This window comes from Mercenaria mercenaria, chromosome 3 (assembly GCF_021730395.1).
Source record: "Mercenaria mercenaria strain notata chromosome 3, MADL_Memer_1, whole genome shotgun sequence".
In the NCBI taxonomy this organism is placed as follows: Eukaryota; Metazoa; Mollusca; class Bivalvia; order Venerida; family Veneridae; genus Mercenaria; species Mercenaria mercenaria.
In genome coordinates this window covers 76,152,124-76,175,439 of record NC_069363.1, presented here as the reverse complement: position 1 = coordinate 76,175,439, position 23,316 = coordinate 76,152,124, and the positions used below count along the sequence as shown (strand labels likewise).

At 35.4% G+C, this 23,316-nt stretch overlaps 1 protein-coding gene across 1 annotated transcript in view; it reads right to left on the bottom strand.

The window, feature by feature from the left end:
• LOC123524340 (uncharacterized) overlaps positions 1-20,132 on the bottom strand; it is a 34,445-nt gene extending 14,313 nt beyond the window's left edge. Inside the window, exons 1-2 of the mRNA XM_045302461.2 lie at positions 19,919-20,132; positions 3,380-3,710 (exon numbers count right to left, since the gene is read on the bottom strand). Of these exons, the coding sequence (XP_045158396.2) occupies positions 3,380-3,586 (207 nt within the window). The 5' untranslated portion in view covers positions 3,587-3,710; positions 19,919-20,132. The remainder of the gene's footprint in view (positions 1-3,379; positions 3,711-19,918) is intronic.
• Positions 20,133-23,316: the final 3,184 nt, after the last annotated feature.

Sequence of the window (23,316 nt, the reverse complement as noted above, 5' to 3'; positions counted from 1 at the left end):
AAGAAAATATTAAACGCGCAAAAATCTCGGTTCGGCTATTTTCCAGTGTCTGAACAGTATACCTCGAAAAGATTATGAAAACGCCTTTAAAAATTGAAAAGACTGAAACATTGTATATCACTTGGTGGTGAATATTTTGAAGGATTGAGATAATTGTTTTGGCATTGTTTGTTAAGCACTTCTGAAAATTGACCTAGTTGTATTCATATTTGAACACCCCTCGTATATCTAATATTCAGGGCTAACTATCAGCTGCTTTTACTCCAGTTCAATATCAAAATATTAAGGACTGCGTGATGTTCTCCCAAAGATACACATGTTAAGACTTGTATGCTAACTTTGTGCATAATTATTAAATTCAATTTTGAAATAATAGAAATCAGTTTAGTCGGTGTGATGCTAAAATTCATGCAATGTAATTTAATTGAACACAACGTAATTGTAACTTCAATAATCACATTTTAAAGTACTTGACCCCAGGTCTGATTAGCATGCTCATATGTTAAAAATTTCATTGGAATGTGTTTTAAATCGTTGATGTAGTTTCTGCCACAAACTTACGTAGGGCATAGTGGCCCTACCATTGTCCATCCCAGAAAAATATGCCAACCACATCTACACTTCATGATAATCATCTGTTTCAGACTTTATTAACAAAAGAATCCCTTTAATATTATGAACTTAGTGTGCATGAAAATCGTATGTGTGTATGTGATGCATGGAGGCCTCCAACTTGTCCAGCCCAGAAAAACACACATCTACACTTCATGCTGATCATGTGTATAAAGTTTCATTTGAATCTATTAAGAAGTGTAGAAAACATTTGCAACTGACAAACTGTAAGAGGACTCCTATATATGCTTACCACCCCAACTCCTCCCCCACACATCACCGGAACATGAAGTTCATTTTCAGGGGTATAAACAAGAGCTGTCGCAGGAGACAGCGCGCCCGGGATGGTGAAAATGGGCACATCTGAAGAAGCTGGAACAGTCACTGGAGTTTTAAATGACTCAACTGTAGATGAAGGTATTGGACAATAGCTTATTTGTTTCAAAAGAATTAAGTAATAAGAGGGAGTAAGATAAAGTTATCAAAACATTAATTAAATACTAATTATTAAATACTTTACTAATTTCTATGTAAAAGAAAGCCATAACTGAGCTATAGTCCTTGCCCTAGTTATGTTGTCTTGCCTACATATGTAAGTACTGTTCTGATGGTGAACAAGTGATAAAAGATCAAAGCCATATGACGAACAAGTTTGGCAAGATATGGACTGGTAGGAAAAGTTGAACTGATTTCCAAGTCCAAAAAGGACCATAATTCAGCCAAAATAGTTATTACTCATGCCTAAACGATGGAAATCATGATGATAAGCAAGTGCTCAAAGTTTCAAAGACACATGTCAAATAGTTTGACAAAAATTGGACTTGTATACGAAAACTTAACCAATGTCAAGTCCGACAAGAGCTTGTAGAAAACGAAATGCCACCTCCACTTGATGCATACAGTAATTGGACAAGAAACATAGATTAATAACTATAGTCATTTATCAGTCATAAGTGACATCCTTATCAAATCTGATCTATTACCAAAGCATTCCCTAGTTATTTGGCTAAAAAATCCTATGTGACCTTGACCTTTGACCTACTAACTTCAAAATCAATAGGGGTCATCTGCTGGTCATGGACAACATCCCTTAGTTTCGTGATCATAAACCCATCGTTTTCAAAACCGTTTATTGTTTCAGGTCACTATGGCCTTAAACTTTGACCTACTGACCTCAAAATTAATAGAGGATCATCTGCTGCTCATGGTCAACATCAGTATTAAGTTTCGTGATTCTAGGCCCAAGCGTTGTCAAGTTATCGTCAGGAAACGGTCTTATTGTTCCATGTCACTTTGACCTCGACCTTTGACCTACTCACCTCAAAATTAATTAGGGTCATCTGCTGGTCATGATCAAACTCCCTCTTATGTTTTATAATCCTAGACCCAAACGTTCTCAAGTTATTGTCCATAAACTGTTTAACTGTTTTGGGTCACTATGATGTTGACCATTGATCTACTGAACTCAAAATATTTAGAGGTCATCTGCTTGTCATGGCAAGCCTCCATATCAACTTTTATGATACTATGCCCAAGCGTTCTTGACTTGTCATCCAGAAACTATTTAACTGGTCCGGGTCACTGTGATTTGACCTTTGACCTACTGACCTGAAAATCGATTAGGGTCATGCGCTGGTCATGACCAACCTCCCTATCAACTATCAAGATTCTAGGCCAAAGAGTTCATGAGTTATCATCCAGAAACTGTTTAACTGTTCCGGGTCATTTTGACCTTGACTTTTGACCTTCTGATCTCAAAATCAATAGGGCCATCTGCTTGTTATGTCCAGCTTCCCTATCAACTTACCTAGGCCCACCCATTCTTGCGTTATCATCAGGAAACTGATTGGTCTACGGACCGATCAACCGACATACCGACCGACTTCTGAAAAACAATATACCCCACCATCTACGTAAGGGGCGGGGGAGGGGCATAAAAAGGTCCAAAATTCTGCCAAAGTACTCAATAGAGTTGTGTACTCTTTCTACAGGTAAAAACTGTTATAATAAACAAATGAAACATTTCAAAGCCAACTGTCAATCAGTCTACACAAAATATGGACTGGTATGAAAAACTACCAAATTAGTAAGTTAAAAGAGGCCATAATTAAAACAAAATCCTTGATGGAGGTATGTACACTACATATAGAGACTAATAAAATAAACGTTCAAAGTTTCAAAGACATATGTCAAATAGGTGTTACTTGATACAAAATGTTGACTTGCATGAAGTCTAAACCACTTTCCAAGTCCAAATAGCCATAATTCAGCCAAAATACTTGACAGAATTATGTACTCTTGCCTACATTAGAGACTGTTATAATAAACAAGTGTTCAAAGTTTAAAAATTCAAATCAAAGTTATAGGGATTGTTTATCCTGCTGTAGATTATGATAGAAAATTATTATTTTAACTTTCAAGCTCTGATAGTAAAGAGATATTTGACTTTATCAAAACTTTTAATCAACGGCGACACTGTCGCCGAGGTGAGTGCAGTAGCTCTCCTTTTCTTTGAAAAATCGAGCTAATAAGGCCATAATTCAGCCAAAATACTTGACAGAGTTATGTACTCTTGCCTAGATACCGTTAAACAAGTGTTCCAAGTTTGAAGTAAATATCTTTGATGGAATACAAGATATTACCATAAATTTCATAGAAACTTTAACCAAATCCGACGCTGGGGTGCGAAGTATAGCTCTCCATATTCTTCAAATAGTTGAGCTCAAACTCACTTTATATTTCAGACTACTAGTGTATAATGACTTACTGGATATTCTTCAGTTTCGGTTTGTTTCCTAGGCCCAGCGCTAATGTCTTGCTCCGAATTCTTAAAATTCTGTTGCCCCTGTGTATCAGAGTCCAATACACCATCCACTTGTTCATCATTATCAGCTCCAAAAGTTTTCTGTTTCTTCTTTACAGAGATCGAACCATCACCAGAAACACCCTTCCTTTTCTGCTCCATCATTTCCATTACTGTTCTACTGTTTTTGTGTCACAGACTTAACAAAATGGTGTTCTGTTGTGCTGAGACTTAGGAAGTTCATCTCTCCATACATGCTTGTTTACTTCGCCACTTCATTGTTGTAATACACCTGCTGGAAAAATAAACAAAACAAACAAAATTGACAAATTTTAACAAAAGTTATTATTTTCAAAAATCTTTAAATCTTAGCCTTGGAGCCAAGAGATTCTGCCTTTATGACCAGTGCAAACCAGGATCCACCTGCACGTCTGCATGTTCCTAATATTTTCCATTCTATATTGTACATGTTGGTGAAACGTCAAGATCCTTGAAAGAGAGATTACGAGAGCATGAAGTATACTGCTAAAACATACAAAACCGGCGAAAGAACATTTCAATATGCCTGAACATAACATATATAGTGTAGGTGTTCCGGTAAATGAACAGTAGATGCTACCGATCCACGAATTGCAGACACAGACACCGAATAGGCTAAACACGAAAGCAAAACTTGGGGTTATTTGGAGAGAATATAAATGAACTCAGTCAATTTAAGGGTTAATTAAAATTGAGTTTTCCAGAGGTAAACTGGTTTTAAGTAAACATTTTGCATTAGTTTTGTTTGTATTGTCAGTCAACACCTTTAATGTGTTTATCTAAAATGTGTTTCTTTCATATCTCATGCACTTTATTCTGCCTTTAACGTACATTTATTAGATCCCAATTCATTTTTTTTTAATTTTACAAGTTCCAATGTTAATAAAAATACTTCATTTTGGAATTAATTCCCTTTTTACGTTTTAATTGAGAAATGTGCGATTGAAATGGATTAGTAGATTTTCCCGTTCATAACTATGGTTTTTATATTACACCTATAGGTAAGATATAACTTGCAAAGGGTAATTTTTTCTGGTCTGGAGCCTGAAATGGGGGATATTTTAGGGGTAATTGATTTTTGTGTGTGATGGTGGAGAGGGTCTTGTTCATCTGTGTGAAGTTTCAACCAATTATCTGTATTAATTTTAGAGACGGTTATTTCTATGAAAAACTTTGACATACATTTTAAAGTTCAAAAAGGGGCATTACTTTACCAAAATATGATCCAGTGTTATGGGATTTGCACCTTTTATTTCATTTACCTCAATATCTTGTATAAAGTTTCAATTCAATATCTTTTATAAAGTTTCAATTCAGTGATGATTATTGACTTTGGAGAGAGCACTTGTATGCGAAGAATTAAACCTGATTTGTTTAAATTTCAAGACAAATTAGTTAACAATCATGTAAAAATTATTTGATTAAATTTGATGTGGTAATCTTTTTTTTATCTGAAAATGAGTGTAATGTTTTAATGTAGCATCTTCAAAAATAACGTAGACTTTTTTCTCCAGCTCTTATATACTTAAATGAAACAAAAAAAAGAAATATATCATTATGGTTTGTAATCTTTCAACTAACTGCACTGCAAATTTGACATGATTATGACTACGCATTCAGGAGTTACGCCTCCTCGAAAACAGTCACTTACACGAACCCGGCGCACGGCGATCATATTTCAACAACGTTTACGACGTGGTGCCTTCATTGTGATGCTTACATTCAGTTTGCATCAATTCATATTTGTAAAAATTATTTTATAAGTTATCATGGACAATATTTCAGTCATAATAAGTTGATGTGTTGTTATACTAAAAACTTATGGCATTCATCTCGGACAGGGTACTCAACGTGAGTACTTGGTCTTTATCTACGGCGACATTCATTGGCGTTAACGTCCATTCGCAGTTTGTCCGTTTTTTCCCTCCATCTCCGCTGTTTTTAAGCAATTCTGGACAATTTGAGCATCGTTTGTACCACTTGAAGATAAAGACACAGATGACTGTATGTTGTTTTGGCGTCTGCCATAACTAAGCAACTGTGTTATATTGTATGCGAGTCGATGATGACATTACATGCATTATAAACAGTAATACTCACTTAGTTTAAACGTTGTTTTCTTCCATCTCCCACGTTGGAATGACGCAATACTCTAGGTACATGTCGCCCAGACGTGTCGTTGCTCTGTGGCATATTTTGGGGCAAACATGTATACTATTAGTGCGAACATTCGCAATCGAATTCAAATCACGACAGATCAAAACGCAACTGCGCCGGTCATGCGTAGCTATGGTAATAAAAACGTTCGACGCGCTTCGCCTATCAGCAAACATGTTACAAAACATGTATGACCAAATTACAGAAAGATTCCGAATTACAACGATATATTTCACAATTGACAGCAAAAGTCTACGTTATTTTTGAACAGCCCTCGTACAAAGGCTAAATTATGGTACTGTACTCTTTGAAAAACTTTGACCAGAATTTCCAACTTATAAAGAGGCATAACTGGAAAAACTGCAGGTAGAGATATAACAGGTTTTTCAAACATTTTCTATTTTAGTAACAAACTAACTTTAGTAACTTTGATCTAACAGTGACCTTGACCGTAATTGCCTAACCCTTTGTTCGTATTAAGGTAGTTCTGCACGTTTGGGTCAAAATTTTTTCTACAATGTAGAATTTGATTAAACTCTGATTTTTTAAAACTTCAGAATATACCTAGAAAATTCAGCAAATAAAAAAGATAGGGTCGTGTGCTTGATTTTTTGATAGACTGATTTGAAAAATTTGGACCATACGCAATATTTCATAATGGGAGTCTATGGGAAAATCATAACTTTCAAAACATTTTCGCGAATAGAATTTTTTCTACAATGTAGATTTAGATGAAACTTCTCACAGTTGTAAATAAACACATGGCCTATAATTTGGTGAAATAAAATGTATAGGTCCGTGTGCTTATTTTTGAGAAATTTGACCATGAATAAAGTGAACCGAACATTTTACGCTAATTTTAAGACATTATTTGGAATTTTTTTAACGTGTCATATGTTTTAATATCATATTTTGACTTTAGAAATATAGCAACAGTGCCATTGTAATAAATTTACTCACAGGTTTCGATTAAATCATAAAATTATTTTTATTTCCGTACGCCGAATCTAGGCTTTATTCTACGTTTTCCGGATAAATGACGTTGCGCCATCACTTCCGGTTTATCAAACGTGCAGAACTACCTTAAGCAACCTACATACAAATATCCACTGATATATGTCATTCCTTGATAGATTTTTGGTGCAGAATGGTTTTTTTCTCTATCTTTAGCAAAGTTGCCCATAATACAGTCCAAAGCTAGTTCTTCATAATAAACTTGCTATACTCTAAGTTTGGAGAGAGTATATCAATCTAAAGATATTAACCTGAAACCATCGTCCAGATGACTCCAGAAAAAAGCATGTATTCAAATCTTTGTTTTAGTAACTGTGACTTCGCCTTGACTCAATGGTATTAAAATGACATTTTATCACAAAAGCAAAAGAAAAAAAGTGGGATTTGAATCGTGATCCATCTGTTCCACAGTATAAAATGTATCTTTTGCCCAACGCTCTAGACCAATGTGCCCCGGTGGAATTTTCTGATTATGCAATTTAAATCAGTTATACTGACTTTATCCCTCTGATCCCATATGCAATCCCAGCATTGGTTTTACTATAAGCTACTTATTTACTAGAAACTTAAGTTATTGAGCGGAAACCTTTCTATCTATTTTTTTTGTAAAAGTGACTCTGACCTTGACTCCACTGACCCCAGATTCAATCCCAGTCTTAGTCTTTCTATAAGCTACTTATAGGCCAAGATTCATTCCAATATCTCAACCCAATCTATCTAAGCTACTTATTTACTCGAAACTTAAGTTATTGAACGGAAACTTTTCTATCTTTTTTTTTTTGGAAAAGTGACCCTGACCTTGACTCCACTGACCCCAGATTCAATCCCAGTCATAGTCTTCCTATAAGCTACTTATAGGCCAAGATTCATTCCAATATATCAACCCAATCTATCTAAAATTTTGAACGGAAACCAAATCTTGATGCCGCCCATCCATCCATTAACCCATCCGCCCACCCACCAAACAACATCGCCGATCTAGTAACTAGGTTTTCAGGTTTGAAACCCCTAGTTAAAACCTTGAACTAACGTGAATGCTGAAGCCAGAACAAGTGGAATAGCCTTCCTCATTATTCGAGTAGTCCAGCTGAAAACAAGAGAGGGCTTTTAAAAAAAAATATTCACCATCTGATTCAAAGTGGTACATGATTTCATGGTAGAAGACCTCTAAACTATGCAATATGCCAAAAAATATATACTTTAGGCCTTGAATAGTCAATGTTATACAAGTGGACCAAAGGGCGAGGCCAGTTTTGACCCTTGGGGTGTGATTTGTACAAACATGGTAGAGGAACACTACAAAATTGCTACATGCCAAATTTCTAAGCTCTAGGCATTGGAAGTTTTAGATAAGAAGACTTTTCATAGTTTTCTTATATAAGTCTATGTAGAAGTGATCCTCTGGTCAGGACCAATTTTGAATACAGAGGTTTTATTCAAATATTCTTGGTAGGGGAACACTGCACAACGCAACATGCCATATATCTTAGCTCAGTGCATTATGGTTTTAGACAAAGATTTCCTTTATAAGCCTTTCTAAATATAAAAGGAAAAGTAACCATGCCCTCTGGTGGCCATGTCTTTTGACGAATCTGAATACTATTAACTTGAATAATGTTGGTAGTGGGTGACCAAATGAACATTTGTGTGAAATAATTTGGAAAAAAAAAACAGTTTCTGATAAGATTTCTTTAAATTTCCCACTATATACACATAAGAAAAAGTATATATGTTTTTGACGTATCAGAAAAATCCTTAAAATCTTGGAAGAGGGTCAAGCAAGAAACAATGTTATTATTACCAGTATTAAATTACATGTATTTTGAAATCATACAATCCATATTTGTCAAGAAGATTTTTAAAGTTATATATACTGAACCGCTTGAAAAACGCAACACCTTTTGACGTTCAGATGGAATTAATGTGAATATTTAAAGTTATAATCCTGTTCAAAATCACCGTTAAAAGAAAGCAATAACTTTGTAGATTCGTAGAAAATAGTCTAATGAACACATTTGCCCGTTAGTCTGACTTGGATGGCCAAATATTGTTAAGATACGAATGGATATAAAATCATATTATAAATATTTAGACCGCGGGTCCCTTATTAACCCGCCAGGCTTCGCCAATTTCCGTAAATCAACAAAGACAGTGTCACGTGACCAAAATTGTAATACGTCGAAAACAACAATGGCTGATTGGTCGTGGTAGGATTTTGCGTAAAGACGGCGGATAAATGTAGAAATTAAATTTACAAATATTTTGCTTTTCTCTGCCATTTCTACAAAAAATACATTTATGTTATCAAATTACGCCCGTTGTTTAATAAAAGTAAAGGCAGTTTACCGGACAATGCGACACAGAAGTGCTAGACATGTTGTTGTTGTATTTCTTAAAATAGATTTAGCGTGGCTCTTTGTACGGTCCCGTACGAACAATCAATTCATCTACATCTGTCCCCACAGTCAATAACTGACTATGACTGGGAGGCGACTGTCTGGTCGACACTTTGATGGTTAAGTCGCTATGGAAAATATTTAAATCAGTACTACTATATCACAAATTAATGGTTAAAAGATGATAAAAACATATATTTCAGGTTAGAACATCAGTAATCTAGGCCACTCCTGAACTCGTTAAGAGTAGCACTGGATTTTACATGATGTGGTAGGTTATTCAAGAGTCTAATGGTTCTAGGAAAAACAGATCATGTGATAATGTGTGCGAGAGCAGGGATATGAAAGTTAAGGTCCCTAGAGACTAGTAGGTACAGGTGATCTACAAAAACAATGGAATGATGGATTTTATATAAAATAATTAGGTAAGTGAAATTTCTCACTGTTTCTAATGTTTGCCATTTAAGTACAGTTAACATTTCTGTGATGCTTGATCTGCAGTCATAGATTAGAACATATCTGGCTGCATCCCTCCGTACTCTTTCAAATTCATAACGGTTAGACTTTTTTGCCATAGATGCCAACAGTTGAGCAATATTCCAATTATGGGTTAATACATTTGTATATGTTTTATATGGAGTTTCTTTAATTTTTATACTTAATATTTGTTTGAATATTTCTTTTCTGTATTTTAGGGTCTTGTTTGCCTTGTTTGTTACATTTTGTAAGTGATTTCCAGCTGAAGTCCTCACTGGTGATTCTCCTAAATATTTAGCATTTTAATTCATGGATATGCAACTTATAGGGAAAAGCAATGATTTTTTTATCTTTTTTCTTTTTTTGATATTCTTATCACTTCGCACTTATCAGAATTAAACTCCATGGACCAGGTCTTTTCAGAAAGTTCTAATCTACGGAGGTCCTGCTAATCATGCATGTTATTAATAGTGAGATAAACTAATGTATCATCAGCAAAGAGCCTTACGCTGCTTTTAAGTGAGTCTGGCAGGTCACTGATATGTAAGAAAAAGGCGAGGCCTAAGGACAGACACTTGGGATACCCCTGACACCACAGGTAGTATACTGATTGGTGGCCTTTTGTGTTCGTTTTGAAGGAAAGATTTAATCCACATGGATGTTTTTCCGTCTATACCTCATTAAAATAGCTTGTAGACCAAAAGATTGTGATCGACTTTGTCAAACGCTTTGCTAAAATCCATTACTATTAGGTCTGTCTATTTACCAGCTACATTGTTATCAAAAACAATTTCTGTGCTTTCAGCGGATGCCATGTTGGAAGGATTTCTGCAATTTTTATTATCTAGATGATTCATAATATTTGATACTAAAACATGCTCCATCAGTTGAAAGCAATGCAAGTAAGAGAATAGGCATGTAATTGCTGGCTTAGCTTCGTGGGCCCTTTTTGTATACAGGGGCAACGATAGCCGTCCTCCAGTCTTGTGGAAAACTGCCAGTACCAAGTGAAGACATGTAAATTTTAGTGTCATTTTATAGAAGAGAAGTATTTAAGCTGTGGGCGGACATAGGTGTTGTAAGCTTTTTCTTTTACTTTCCTGTTGTTCGTTTTGACACTCCTTCTGATGAATCTAAGTGAATTATTTGCTTTTGCTGTGATGTTATCAATATGTTTTGACCAAATGAGATCTTTACTCTGTGTGATGCCCAGGTATTTATCAGCGACTCTAGCTTTTAGTTCTATATTATGGAGTGTATACTTGTAGATGATTGTCACTTATCCGGATTGAACACATACATAAGATATAGATATACTGTAATGATATATGAATACTGAATACGGCTTTCCCATTTGACTAATGAAGTAAGATAATACATAAGATACAGATATTAGACTGACAGACAGACACTCTCTTAACATTGTCAATAATTATTTCCAGTTTTATCAACCGAAATATGAAGGAAAAAGTAAGAATATTGCATGATATTCAAACCATGATGTAAACTTCTGTAGATGACATGTTTATTATTCACACTTACAATCATTGATTTATTGCATATATATCATACAATGACAACAGTATTACACACAGACATAAAATTAGCGTTTTTCTATATTTGAAAAAGTTTCCTTGTTTATGTGCGACTCAATATTAAAGAAAGTAAATAAATGGGTTGAAAATATATCAGTTGAATGACGTCAGTACAATGTAATACAAAACTGCCATACGAGTAACTACCTGTGCGTTATTTCACTATTCATAATAGTTTTAATATTGGGTATAAGTTCTGATATTACAAAACTAGAAAATGGAAGAACTCATTTCTTGTTTCAATCCCGATTTCTGGTCTGCGATAAATTCTATCTGATATACAAGGTTTTATAATGATAACATGTCTTCTCTTCAAACTGTCGCTTCTAAAAAACTTTTTGTCTTTAAAAGATTTTGACATGGATCATGTCAACACTTTTATACGCACGTTTGAAAAACGGGACGTATAATGGGGACGCCCCTGGTGGGCGGGCGGCGTCCACAGACATTGTCCGGAGCAAATCTTCTTCATGCATTGAGGGATTTTGATGTTACTTGACACAATTGTTAATATCAGATAGAAGTCCTTATTCTAATAAATCTTGTGTCATTTTGTGACTTTCATTCCTGGAGTGTGTGTCTTATAAAGCATACAGTTCTGCGAATAAGCTGTTCGTCGTTATAAAAGTTTTGTGGACATAATTAAATGCAAAAGTCTTAAGAAATATTATTTAAATATAAGCCAGAGAAGGAAATATTTGGATCTATATACATGTAAATGTTGCGTTTTTAAAGCAATTCACTGTACATATAGGGAAACTGACTACGCCTTCTAGAGGCCATGTGTTTCGACAAATCATAATTATTTGAAATAATCTTGAAAGAGGGTCATCTAAAGAACAATTCTGTTTAAATACTTTGAAATCCCGCAAGTGGTATCTGAGATTATTTTTCAAGTTTTACTTTTCCATTGCCATAGCAACCCGACGTCTCCATGAGATACAATCTAAGGAACATCCAGGCCAAGTTTCATCAACTGCTACCTCAAGGTTTCAGAGAAGATGCCATATAAACAAAACTATAGACGTATACACGGATGACGATCAACAGACATTGTGTGATCCCAATAGCTCACCTCCGGCACTTTGTGCTCAAGTGAGCTAGAACTCTCACAACAGCTCATCCTGAACCACTAGAACAGGTGAACTAAAACTTACAAGGGAACCAACAAGACAGAGTGTGATCACATTACTTCGACTATCGAGTATGTCTCGCATACTCGCAGAAGGAGTTAAATAAGAAAGTGATAAAATTACCTTAAATATGTTTATTTGCAAATCTTCATCAGTTTATTTATGTAAGTTACTCTATCATTATAAAACTTCACAATGAACCAGTCAAAGTAACAAGGCATCTGAATGGAAACCAACTTAATTAAAATATCAAGACAATGCAATAAACTCAACTTGCAATGTGAAAAGTAATTTTTGTAGAAAACATTCTAATAATGTACTTGAAAATCTTCATTTTTTAAATAAAAAAAATCCAAAAATAAACTTGACACTTTTTATATATAAACACACTGGTATTCGAGATAACAACGTCTCATAGATACCATTGCTGGTTCATGGTTCATAATAAAAGCAATTAAACCCAACGCTCCTTTAAATCAAGTTCATCATTTGACTAAAACATTCAAATTCTGCAGCTACTGAAAAATCTTGACAAAATCAGCAAGTAATTATACCTTAACGACTACAGGCGCACTGAGGATTCGCTTTTGGTGCGCATGCGCAAACTGCTGTTTTGTGAGGGCAGCTGAGGGTTTCTAAAACTAAGCAGACATCCAACATAGAGTTGGAAGAATCAATCTGGGTGTGGTATAAGTGAAAATTGTGAAATTTAACTAGATCTAGCGATTTACTAAACTACTCCCATCTAAGCCATTGATTATGCAGACCTTACAAGTAAATAAACTGAATAACATGTGTTTAAATTTGAATAAAACCACTGTTAACTTATAAATTTTACCGGTAACATATTACCGGTTATAATTTTAATGAAAAATTTTTTTTTTACACCAACGGTACAAATATGAATTTAAGCCGCAGGCGCGTAACTAGGCATACGCAAATACGCACGTGCGTCATTTTCAAATCGCATTTTCAAAAATTAAAAAGTCTAAAAATGCAAAATCTGCATTAAAAATCAATGCCTAAGGGGGGTTAGGCATTAAATTCCTATCGATCACAGCTGAATTTTCGAGTTCTTTATCTCAAAATGAAAAGATGTCCCTCACAAAAAAGTCGACCGCAGACCTACTTCGTGTCACGGTTTATAACACTTGATTGTATCGCTTTATATTCCGAATGTAACATGTAAACAAGCCGCGAATGTTTGAAATTGCTGACTGTGGCACTTCGCAGCCTTACGCTGACGTTTTTTAAAGCACAGAGAAAACGTGGCATTACTCACTCACGAATGGAAGCAAGTCCATGTTTTTGATTTCCCGTATAAGTAAGTTAACTTAGAACGATGTAGAATCTCTTCTGGTTAGATCTAGATCGATATAATTATATCCCACATCATGGTAGTAAATTATTTGAACATCTGCCATAATTTTGAATTGCTACAAATGCATTTATTTAATTATATGTATGTCAATAATGTGTTAATTAACATGTAAACATTAGAAATTGAACTTCCAAGAAGCAGCAAACTGTTACGGTGAGTTCAGCAACTGGTTAAACACTGCAATAATATATTGTGCAATCGTATAGCCGCCATAGGGATTTTGGTGGAGCACTCGTTTGTCGAATCTATGTGTTTGAGGTTCGAATCCAGCAAGCTTTGTGGTTTGTGGATTACAAGTTGTTGTCTTAAGGAGTCTACTGCGTCAACTACTTATTTGGTGAGCATAACTCACGTAATAAGCTTGAAGCTCTCTAAAGAACCTACCACATCCTTACCATGTTCAGCAATCTATTGCTGCAGATAACTTTTTGGCTGTTATGAAGGGGGACAGAAAGGACAATGAAAATACTCTTTTGTCGCAGTATCATGAAATAATTGAGATTCTAACACGATCCGATTCATTTTCCTATTAAACAAAGAAGGCAGAAAACAGTGAATTATTATACAACAAATCACTGTTCTCACGTCACAATTATTGCGTCATGGCGTCAAACGGCATAGCGGCGCGCTGGAAAAGAAACCGATTGAAAACGGGCAAATTTTTAATGAATCTCGTGAAATAATTCCTTCGCATCTGAACTCCAAACAATGATTTATTCAACGACAAATCACTGAATGAGATATATTATTTCTTAAATAATAGACAGATAATTACTTGTATTTTAGAGACGATTATTTTGTGTGGGGAGCAAGACATTGCATTGAGTATACTAAGGGCCCGCCAAAATACTGAAAATATCCCCCGAGTTAAACACCCACGTTGTAAACAGGGAAAAATCATTGCTAACTAGCAAGAAAAGTATCAGCGGGAGAATTTATCTAAGAACTGTTATCTCCTTCCCCCCCCCCCCCCCTTTGCACACACACACACACACACACAAAGTGTTTGATTTAACTAATGTCTTCAAGAATAATTTAGGCCAGTATTTTTTTGTTTTTACTTTAGTTTTACCGACCCTCCTGTCCTAAAATTTAGGAAAGTGAAAAAAGTGAGATTAAAAAAAGCTCAGTGTCCATAAATTATGCACACACAGTGATCATAGATGGTAAACTTATTTTTTATGTTGAATTTCTTAGTATTGGGTACCTAATAAATGTGAAGTTTTTTTCTAATTTTTGTTTTCAAACAACAGTTTAAGGGCAGGAATATTAGAAAACAGGTTCCATACTGATTATACATGAAAAGATAAGTATTTGGATATAGATTGGGGTATAATAAAACAAGAAATGTCCGGACTCCTTCACATTTGCTGCAAAAAAAGTTCTATTCCAGTTTTTTTTTTTCATTTAAAAGGGGTACACTGTTAATGTATCATCTTTAAATCATCAAAAATGTAAACTACCGGTATATGATAAGTGTATTTTTTACTGCTGATTATCTTATTATTTAAAGTCAAAGGAAATTATTTTAATGTGAGAAAAAAAACTATCATGATATTCTTTAACTTTAATCTGCCAACTTGTTTCACAGATGGGGTTCGTTGAGTATTGTGATTCAAACCTTGTTTCACAGTTGATGGTATGACATTGTGTAAAAATATAAAATTAGTGACCTTAATCACTTAACATATAAAGGCAATGGGCTATAGCCGGATTTGAACCAGTATCTACTCGGCACAATACACTGCTGAGCAATTACAAGCCTACTTGAATAAAAATACAAGAACAATAAAAATGCATATTTCGAACATGTTGAGAACAACTGAGCACAGGGTACACCAGGTTAGCTTTTGTGATCACCCGCTGTCTGTCCTCTGGCTGTCAGCGTTTGCCTTGTGAACAGAGATGTGGCTATAGTATGATTCAATAATCATTATTTCATTTTGTGAGTGTGTTGTCTTGTTGGTAGTTTCAGTTCAGGTTGAACAGGGCTGCGTTTGAGATTCTGCAAAAATATCTTTACAATCGAGGACAATCGATTTTTTCCTCTGCCCTAACTTTTTCCAAAACAAAAATCGTTAAAACTAAAAATAAAAAATGTTTGCCTTATTTCAAATATGAATTAAATGGTAGTTAAAATTATCGCTGCAAGATGGATTTCGAAAATATTTAAAATTTATTTTTATTGCCCTTAATCAGCTGTTCAACACGGATGTATCTATGGAATGATATTTAGGTAAATATTACACAATGCCTGCTGACTGTTAAATTTACTCACTGACACTCCCATTGTGCATACTGGTATAGTAATCATGCATGCTGGCACCTTTAACACGCTTGTTGACAATGATACCACGCTTGTTGTCAATGATACCATGCTTACAGACACTGATACCATGCGTGCTGGAAGTTACAACTTCTTTGCTGCTTAGACCCTGATGTCTATATCATAATTTTATTTGGCAAAATGACAGTGCCGTGTACCGTATTGGAATATTTCAACATGCCGGGACTGTATATAAGCAACATTGCACAGTTACAATGCTCACAGAAGAAAATACACGATGTGACCACACAATATGAAAGATGCAATCAGCCACTAAGCAAGTTGAAAGTAAGCATAATGCAAAGTGCAACATTGCACGTCACATTTTGATACCAGGGGGCGCAAGTTTGCAGTTTTCACGAACGGGCACGAAAGGTAACGGGAATATCCGGCCTATAACGGATTTTAATTAGCTCTTGGCTAAGTGTCAAAACAGTCATCACTGACTCAAGTTCATATTCTACATGTTCAAAATGACAGTTTGACACATTATTAGCAGTCTGCAAAATTCTGTCCTTAACAGCCAGTTTAATTTGTGAAATCTCGGGAATTTCAAACTGTAAGTCTTCCATTTATATAACACGTCACTTGTAAATAAGTTTTTTTTTTTTAATCTTTCTTAATACAATAATAGTAATATGATAGAATATGATAGAATTTTGTGACATGTGTAGTATTTAATTTAGTCTCTTATAATTCTATAATAGAATGGTCTTGCATATGATTTTATGTTTTTATTATAATGTAATTGTATGAAATGTATGTATGCAAGAATGAGACGTAAATAAAGATATATATATATATATATATATATATATATATATATATATATATATATATATATATATATATATATATATAAATAAACGCAACATTAAAAATAAACAAGCAAATTCGATGAATTGGTATCCCCCGCCGAAAGGGCTTGAGGTGAGGAATGGCAAAAAATATTTCTGGCAAAAAGTTAAGGATGTTACTAAGAAGCAAATAATTTCGTCAAAATCATTTAACAGAAAATGAATGCTTTTTTGTGGGGTAGGGTGGGGGGTGGGGGCAGCGGGGGTGACCGGGTGAGGGTGCAAAATTTCACCTGTTGATTATAAATATTGATGGGAAATTAAAAATGGAAAAAACAAAACAAAAAAAAAACCCTGGGTGGGGGATGGGGACGTATGATCGGGTTGGTGGGCAAGACCGAGTGCAGAGTGAGGTGGGGGAATGGTACAACTCTGCATGCTAATAAATATTCATGGAAGGTTTGAAAAAGAAATAAATAAAAAGGAATGATTTTTTTTGAGGGGGTGGGGGATGTGACCAAGGCAAGGTGGTGACCAGGTGTGGGTACAAAACTTCACATATTTATACTAAATGTTCATGGAAAAGAATGAAAGAAGTTTAATGAAATTCTACCAATGGGTTGGTTTGTTATGTACAAATCTGTAGAGTTTTAAACAATTAAAGGGCAATAACTCTAAGGAAAATTGACCAATTGAAAAAAAATGAACGGCATCATCGAAGTATATGTTGGTTCATATTTATTTCAAGTTTCATGAAATTCTACCAGCTTGTTACTGAGAAATAGCTGCAGATATAGATTTTTCATTAAATCAAGGGCAATAACTCTAAGGAAAATTGACCAATCCGATAAAAATTTGACGGGCATCATCGCAGTATGCTGTTGTATGTTTATGTCAAGTTTTATGAAATTCTACCTGATAGTTACTGAGAAATGGCTGCGGACGGACATTTTTGAGCATTTTTCATTAATCAAGGGCAATAACTCTAAGGGACATTGACAGATCTAAAAAAAACTTGACGAGCATCATCGCATCATCGCAGTATGTTGGTTCATGTATATTTCAAGTTTCATGAAATTCTACCTGCTAGTTACTGAGAAATGGCTGCGGACGGACGCACGGACTGACGGACGGACAACGCCATTTCAATACCCCCTCCCGATTTCATCGGCGGGGGATAATAAAGTTAAGACAAATGGCGATTTGCAAAAAGGGGAAGAAACTATTGTTAGATCTCTATACATATTCGGATATCCTCGATAATCTTTCCGGCAAATAATTATTCAAAGTACGGAAAAACACGACCACTTGAACATAGCGCCCCCTGTTATCAAAATGTGACATATACTTTTGAAATGACATTATGCTTACTCCTATTTTGCCTAGTGCCTGATTACATTTTCCTTACTGGTTGACCACTTCGTGAATTTTGTTCTTGGATGCATTACAGATTAACCAGTATAACCATAACATGTTGAAATATTCCAATACGGTACACGACACTGTCATTTTGCCAAATGAAATTATGATATAGACATCAGGGTCTAAGCAGCAAAGAAGTTGTAACTTCCAGCACGCATGGTATCATTGTCAGCAAGCATGGTATCATGGTGCCAGCATGCATGATTACTATACCAGTAAGCACAATGGGAGTGTCAGTGAATAAATTGTAACAGTCAGCAGGCATTGTGTAATATTTACCTAAATATCATTCCATACGTATCTGTACACTGTATCTGCAGGCGTTATTAGTATTTTTTCAATTGAGCATACTACAACGTCCCCATTGGGTATTGGGCTACGGTTTTGTATACTCATAGCCCTTCGGGGACCTTAAAGTAGTACCCTCTGTGGACAATGACCCGTTCGGCCTGAAGGTGTCACGTCCGTTTTCACAGGAACAATGCGAAGAAGAAGTGATCCAATGTTACAGTGTCAACCTGCCAGTATAGGTCACCGAAGGCCTCTTTCTCAGGGAATGTTGGCTCATTTGGTGGACATTGGATGCACTGAGGAGACCTCGCTGAAAGCTTGGAGTATGCGTCCGATATGTACCCAAGCATCCGAAAATGTCTGATCATTTCGTTAGTGATGCCAGACTCAAATGTAACCACAGAGAGATCCTTCTCCAGTATGAGAAGGGTGAAGACCTATCTGCGCAGTACAATGAGTACATAAAGGTTGTCTGGGTTAGGACTCTTGAACATTTATAAAGAGCAGAAAATATTAGTGCAGAACATGTTGACATATTTGCGAACAGGAAAAGCTGACGTTTGGCTCTTCCATGTTTGAATATATAACAATGTTAATAGAAAATGTCGCACTGACAATTGATACGACACGAACCCGTCCACCATAGCCATCTATAGTCAATCAGGGGAATTTTGTGTTTTTCATGCTGACGATTAATTAACTCTTGTCTTTATTGGAAAAAATGTTCTGCATATTTTGATGATTTTCAGCACTGTGCCGTAGATTCATTGAGCACTATTCAGTTGGGCATTACTTGATATGTTAGATCTAGTGGTCACTTATAATAATGTGGTTCATATCGGCTGTTTAAGATAAAAAAAATAGGTATTAAATCAAATTTGCTACCGTGAATTGTATTATTTTTATATTGAAATTCGTCATCTGGATACCCACCAGAACGCACCAGAGACATTCTAAGAAAAAAAAATTCTCGGGGGAGCATGCCCCCGAAACCCCCTAGCAATCCTGCGTATTCTCAAAATAGGCCCAGTTACGCCCCTGTAAGGTAACCATTCGGGGCCTCTTACTGTATCATGCCCTTTTTCAAAAATATAACCACTGGTTTTCTTAAAGCAATTTTGACAAGCTGAAGTTTGTTTTGATATGCATAACTATCAAATATAATTACACAGATGAGAAAAACATTGCCAAAAATATGTGATTTATTTGCCGGGGTTATCTCGCCAACCAGTACATGCTTTATTGACAGATTAGTTGTAGTATTAAATTAGGGCGCTGAAGTCTTATAACAATTGTCAAGCAATAGATTCAGTCTATATACTTCATATCAAAAACATGTTCAAATATTATAGTAGTCAACATGTCCCTGGGATTTTTATGAAAATTATGCCATTTCAAAATATATATTTGAAATGGCTTTATAAGATCCTTTGTTGATGAAAACAAAGGTGTAGACTTCAATTCTTTGATCCTACCTTGTTTCTTTTTTCTTCTTTACAGGTATATTCCTTTAATATTTATTGAAGCACCTCTCTTCCAGGAAGTTATATCCAATTTACGAATGAAAAACATCTAACCTGAATATAATTTCAAAACTTCATACTAACGCCTTTTAACATTAAATTATGTACAAAACTTTACCCTGATCTATATCCTGCAGGGTCAAAAAATCGATTTGGTCCAAACTTAAATATATTAAGATATAAATGACATTTATCTCGCGTGTCTCGCGATATTTATGACGTCATACATTGCAACGTGGGAAAAAGTTTTACTATGGATTTACCATGTTTTTTGAGCCTTGACTAATTTATGCAGGATAGTTGAATCGCCATAAAAGGGTAGGAAGATATATGTAATACATAGTAAAGCGGTATAAGTTACCGATAAATGTAAACGAATGCATGGCCCAAAGGATATGGCGTCTGCTTAACAAACTATGCTTTTCGAGGTTCGAGCCTTCGTAAATAACATTTTAAACAAGAGGTCCAGATCACTCACCAGAGTATCATACCATAACAAACATGTTTGACCTAGTGACAAAGATTTTGACACCACATGACTCAGTTTCAACCTCATCTGAGATTTCATGGAGACAAACTTTCTGACCAAGTTTTATGAAGATTGAATAAAAAATGTGGCCCCTAGAGTGTTAAAATGATTTTCCTTTGATCTAACTGAGCGCCCTAGTTTTTGACCCCACCAAGACTCAAACTTGGCCGGATGACCTAGTTTTTGACCCAACATGACCCAGATTCAAACTTGGCATAGATGTCATCAGGATAAATATTCTGACCAAATTTCATGAAGATATGTTCATAAATATGGCATCTAGAGTGTTAAGAAGCATTTCCTTTAATTTTAACTGGTGACCTAGTATTTGACCCCACATGACCCAAATTCGAACTTAATTTAGAGGTCATCAAGGCAAAAATTCTGACTAATTCCCATAATTTTCAAACTAAAAATGAGGCCTCTAGAGCGTTAAGAAAATTTTAATTTGATCTGACCTTATGACCTAGTTTTTGACCCGACACAATTCAGATTCAAATTTTGCCTAGGAATCAATAAGATAAACATTCCGACCAAGTTTCATATAGATAGGGTCTTAAATGTGGCCTGTAGATTGTTAAGAAGCTTTTTCCTTTGATTTGACCTGGTGACCTAGTTTTTAACCCCAACTGACCCAGATTTGAACTTGATAATAATAAAGATCAAGATTAACATTCTGACAAAGTTTCATTACGACATGTTCATAAATGTTGTCTCTAGAGTGTTAATTAACTAGCTTTTCCTTTGATCTGACCGGTTGACCTAGGTTTTGACCCCACCTGACCTAGATTTGATGTTGACCTAAAATGATCAGGATTTACATTCTGACCAAGTTTCATAAGAATATTATCATGAATATGGCCTCTAGAATGTTACCAAGCTTTCCTTTTAATTTGACCCGATGACCTATTTTCTGACATAGATTTAATTAAACTTGATCTAAAGTTCATTAGGATTAACATCCTGACCAAATTTCATAGATATATTAGCATAAATGTGGGCTGTACAGTGTTAACAACTTAACAAGCATTACATTTGATTTGATCTAGTGATTTAGTTTTTGACCCCACCTGATACAGATTTTAACTTGACCTAAAGATCATTAAGGTTAACAGTCTGGCCAAGTTTCATTAAGATATGGTTATGAATGTGACCTCTGGAGAGTTAGCTAGCTTTTCCTTTGATTTGACTTGGTGACCAAGTGTTTGACCCAATCTGATCCAAATCTGACCTAAAGATCATCAAGATTAACATTATGACTAAGATTCTATAAGATCTGATCATTATGTGGCCTCTAGAGTGTTAACCTTTGATTTGACCTGGTAACCTAGTTTTTTATCACACAAGACCTAGATTTAAACTTGTCCTAAAGATTATCAAGATTAAGATTTTGATTAAGTTTCACGAAGATATAATCATAAATGTGGCCTCTAAGTTTTAACAATCTTTTTCTTTGATTTCACCTGGTGACCTATTTTTTGACCGCGGATGACAATATCGAAGTCGTCCAAGATTTTATTGAGACTTACATTCTGACCAAATTTAATTAAGATTGGGCTAAAAGTGTGACCTCTAGAGTGTTAACAGTCAAATTGTTGATGATGGACGATGACGACGCACGACGGATACAGGGCGAACACAAATGCTCACCTTGAGCACTTCGAGTGAGCTAAGAAATTAATCAAACATTGCATGTTAGAAACTGCTAGCACCGGTGGTCATTAAGCTTAACTCGGATTCCGATGCATTTGAAGGGTCGTCAACAGACGCAGCAAGTGATGTTGAAATTATGTGACATGAATTAGATTGAAATAAAAATATTTAAAAAATGTAGAAACAATGAAAACAAAAAAGTCAAACATTATTAAAATATATAAAATGGTTTTATAAAAGAGTCTTCAAAGATTTTCTACTAATATGAAGTAAGATAATGTATACTAGAGAAGGTTACAGGGATAGTAGTCAGGAAACCTTTCAGCATTTATACAGAATTCCCGAAACAACATATAAAGGCGCAGGATTTTGGGAAATATTCATCCAGACACCGTGTCTACAAGGAAATCACCATTGGTTTGTCTTGCTGAAGAAGACAAGTTAGTACAACAAAATTAAAACTATGGCTGGTTATGGTTACGGATACCCCCGGCAAGAGTGTATTGACATTGCACCATACTATGCAGTACAACTTGGTAAACGTTCTAAGGACAGTTCCTCAATAATGAATGGATACGTGGTTTCTTGTAAAAATGGCCAAAGCTAAAACCTAGAGTTCCTGAACATGCAAGAGCAAAGATGGCATCCCAAAAAGTTGTTTGTGAATACTATTATGATAACAATGCAGCTACCTTACTGGAGCTTGAGTTGACTAATAAGCCTTATCTTATATTTAATGTTGATGAGAAGGGAGTGAAAATTAAACACAAACCACCTTACATAGTCGCCAGCTCAGCCTATTGTCCTTCTGCAATGACATCTGGCAGAAAAGACAATAATTCTTCTTGGTTGCGGAAGTGCCACTGGAGTAGCTATTCCCCCTTTTTTTGTTTTCCCGGGAAAGCGTATGCGTCAAGAGTTTTTGGAAGGAGCCTCCCAAGGGAAATAAGGCACTGTGAGACTTGCTGGTCCAACAGCGTTATATTCAAACACTACCTTGAAAATCTTTTTCTGAAATTTGTGCCAGCCAGGGGTGACCAGAAGATTCTTTTCATTATGGATGGACACAAGTTCCATGTTTCAGTAGGTCTTTCAGAGTAGGCAAGGAAGAATGGTATAGTTTTGTTTATATTGCCTGCTCATGCCAGTCATTTGCTTCGGACAATGG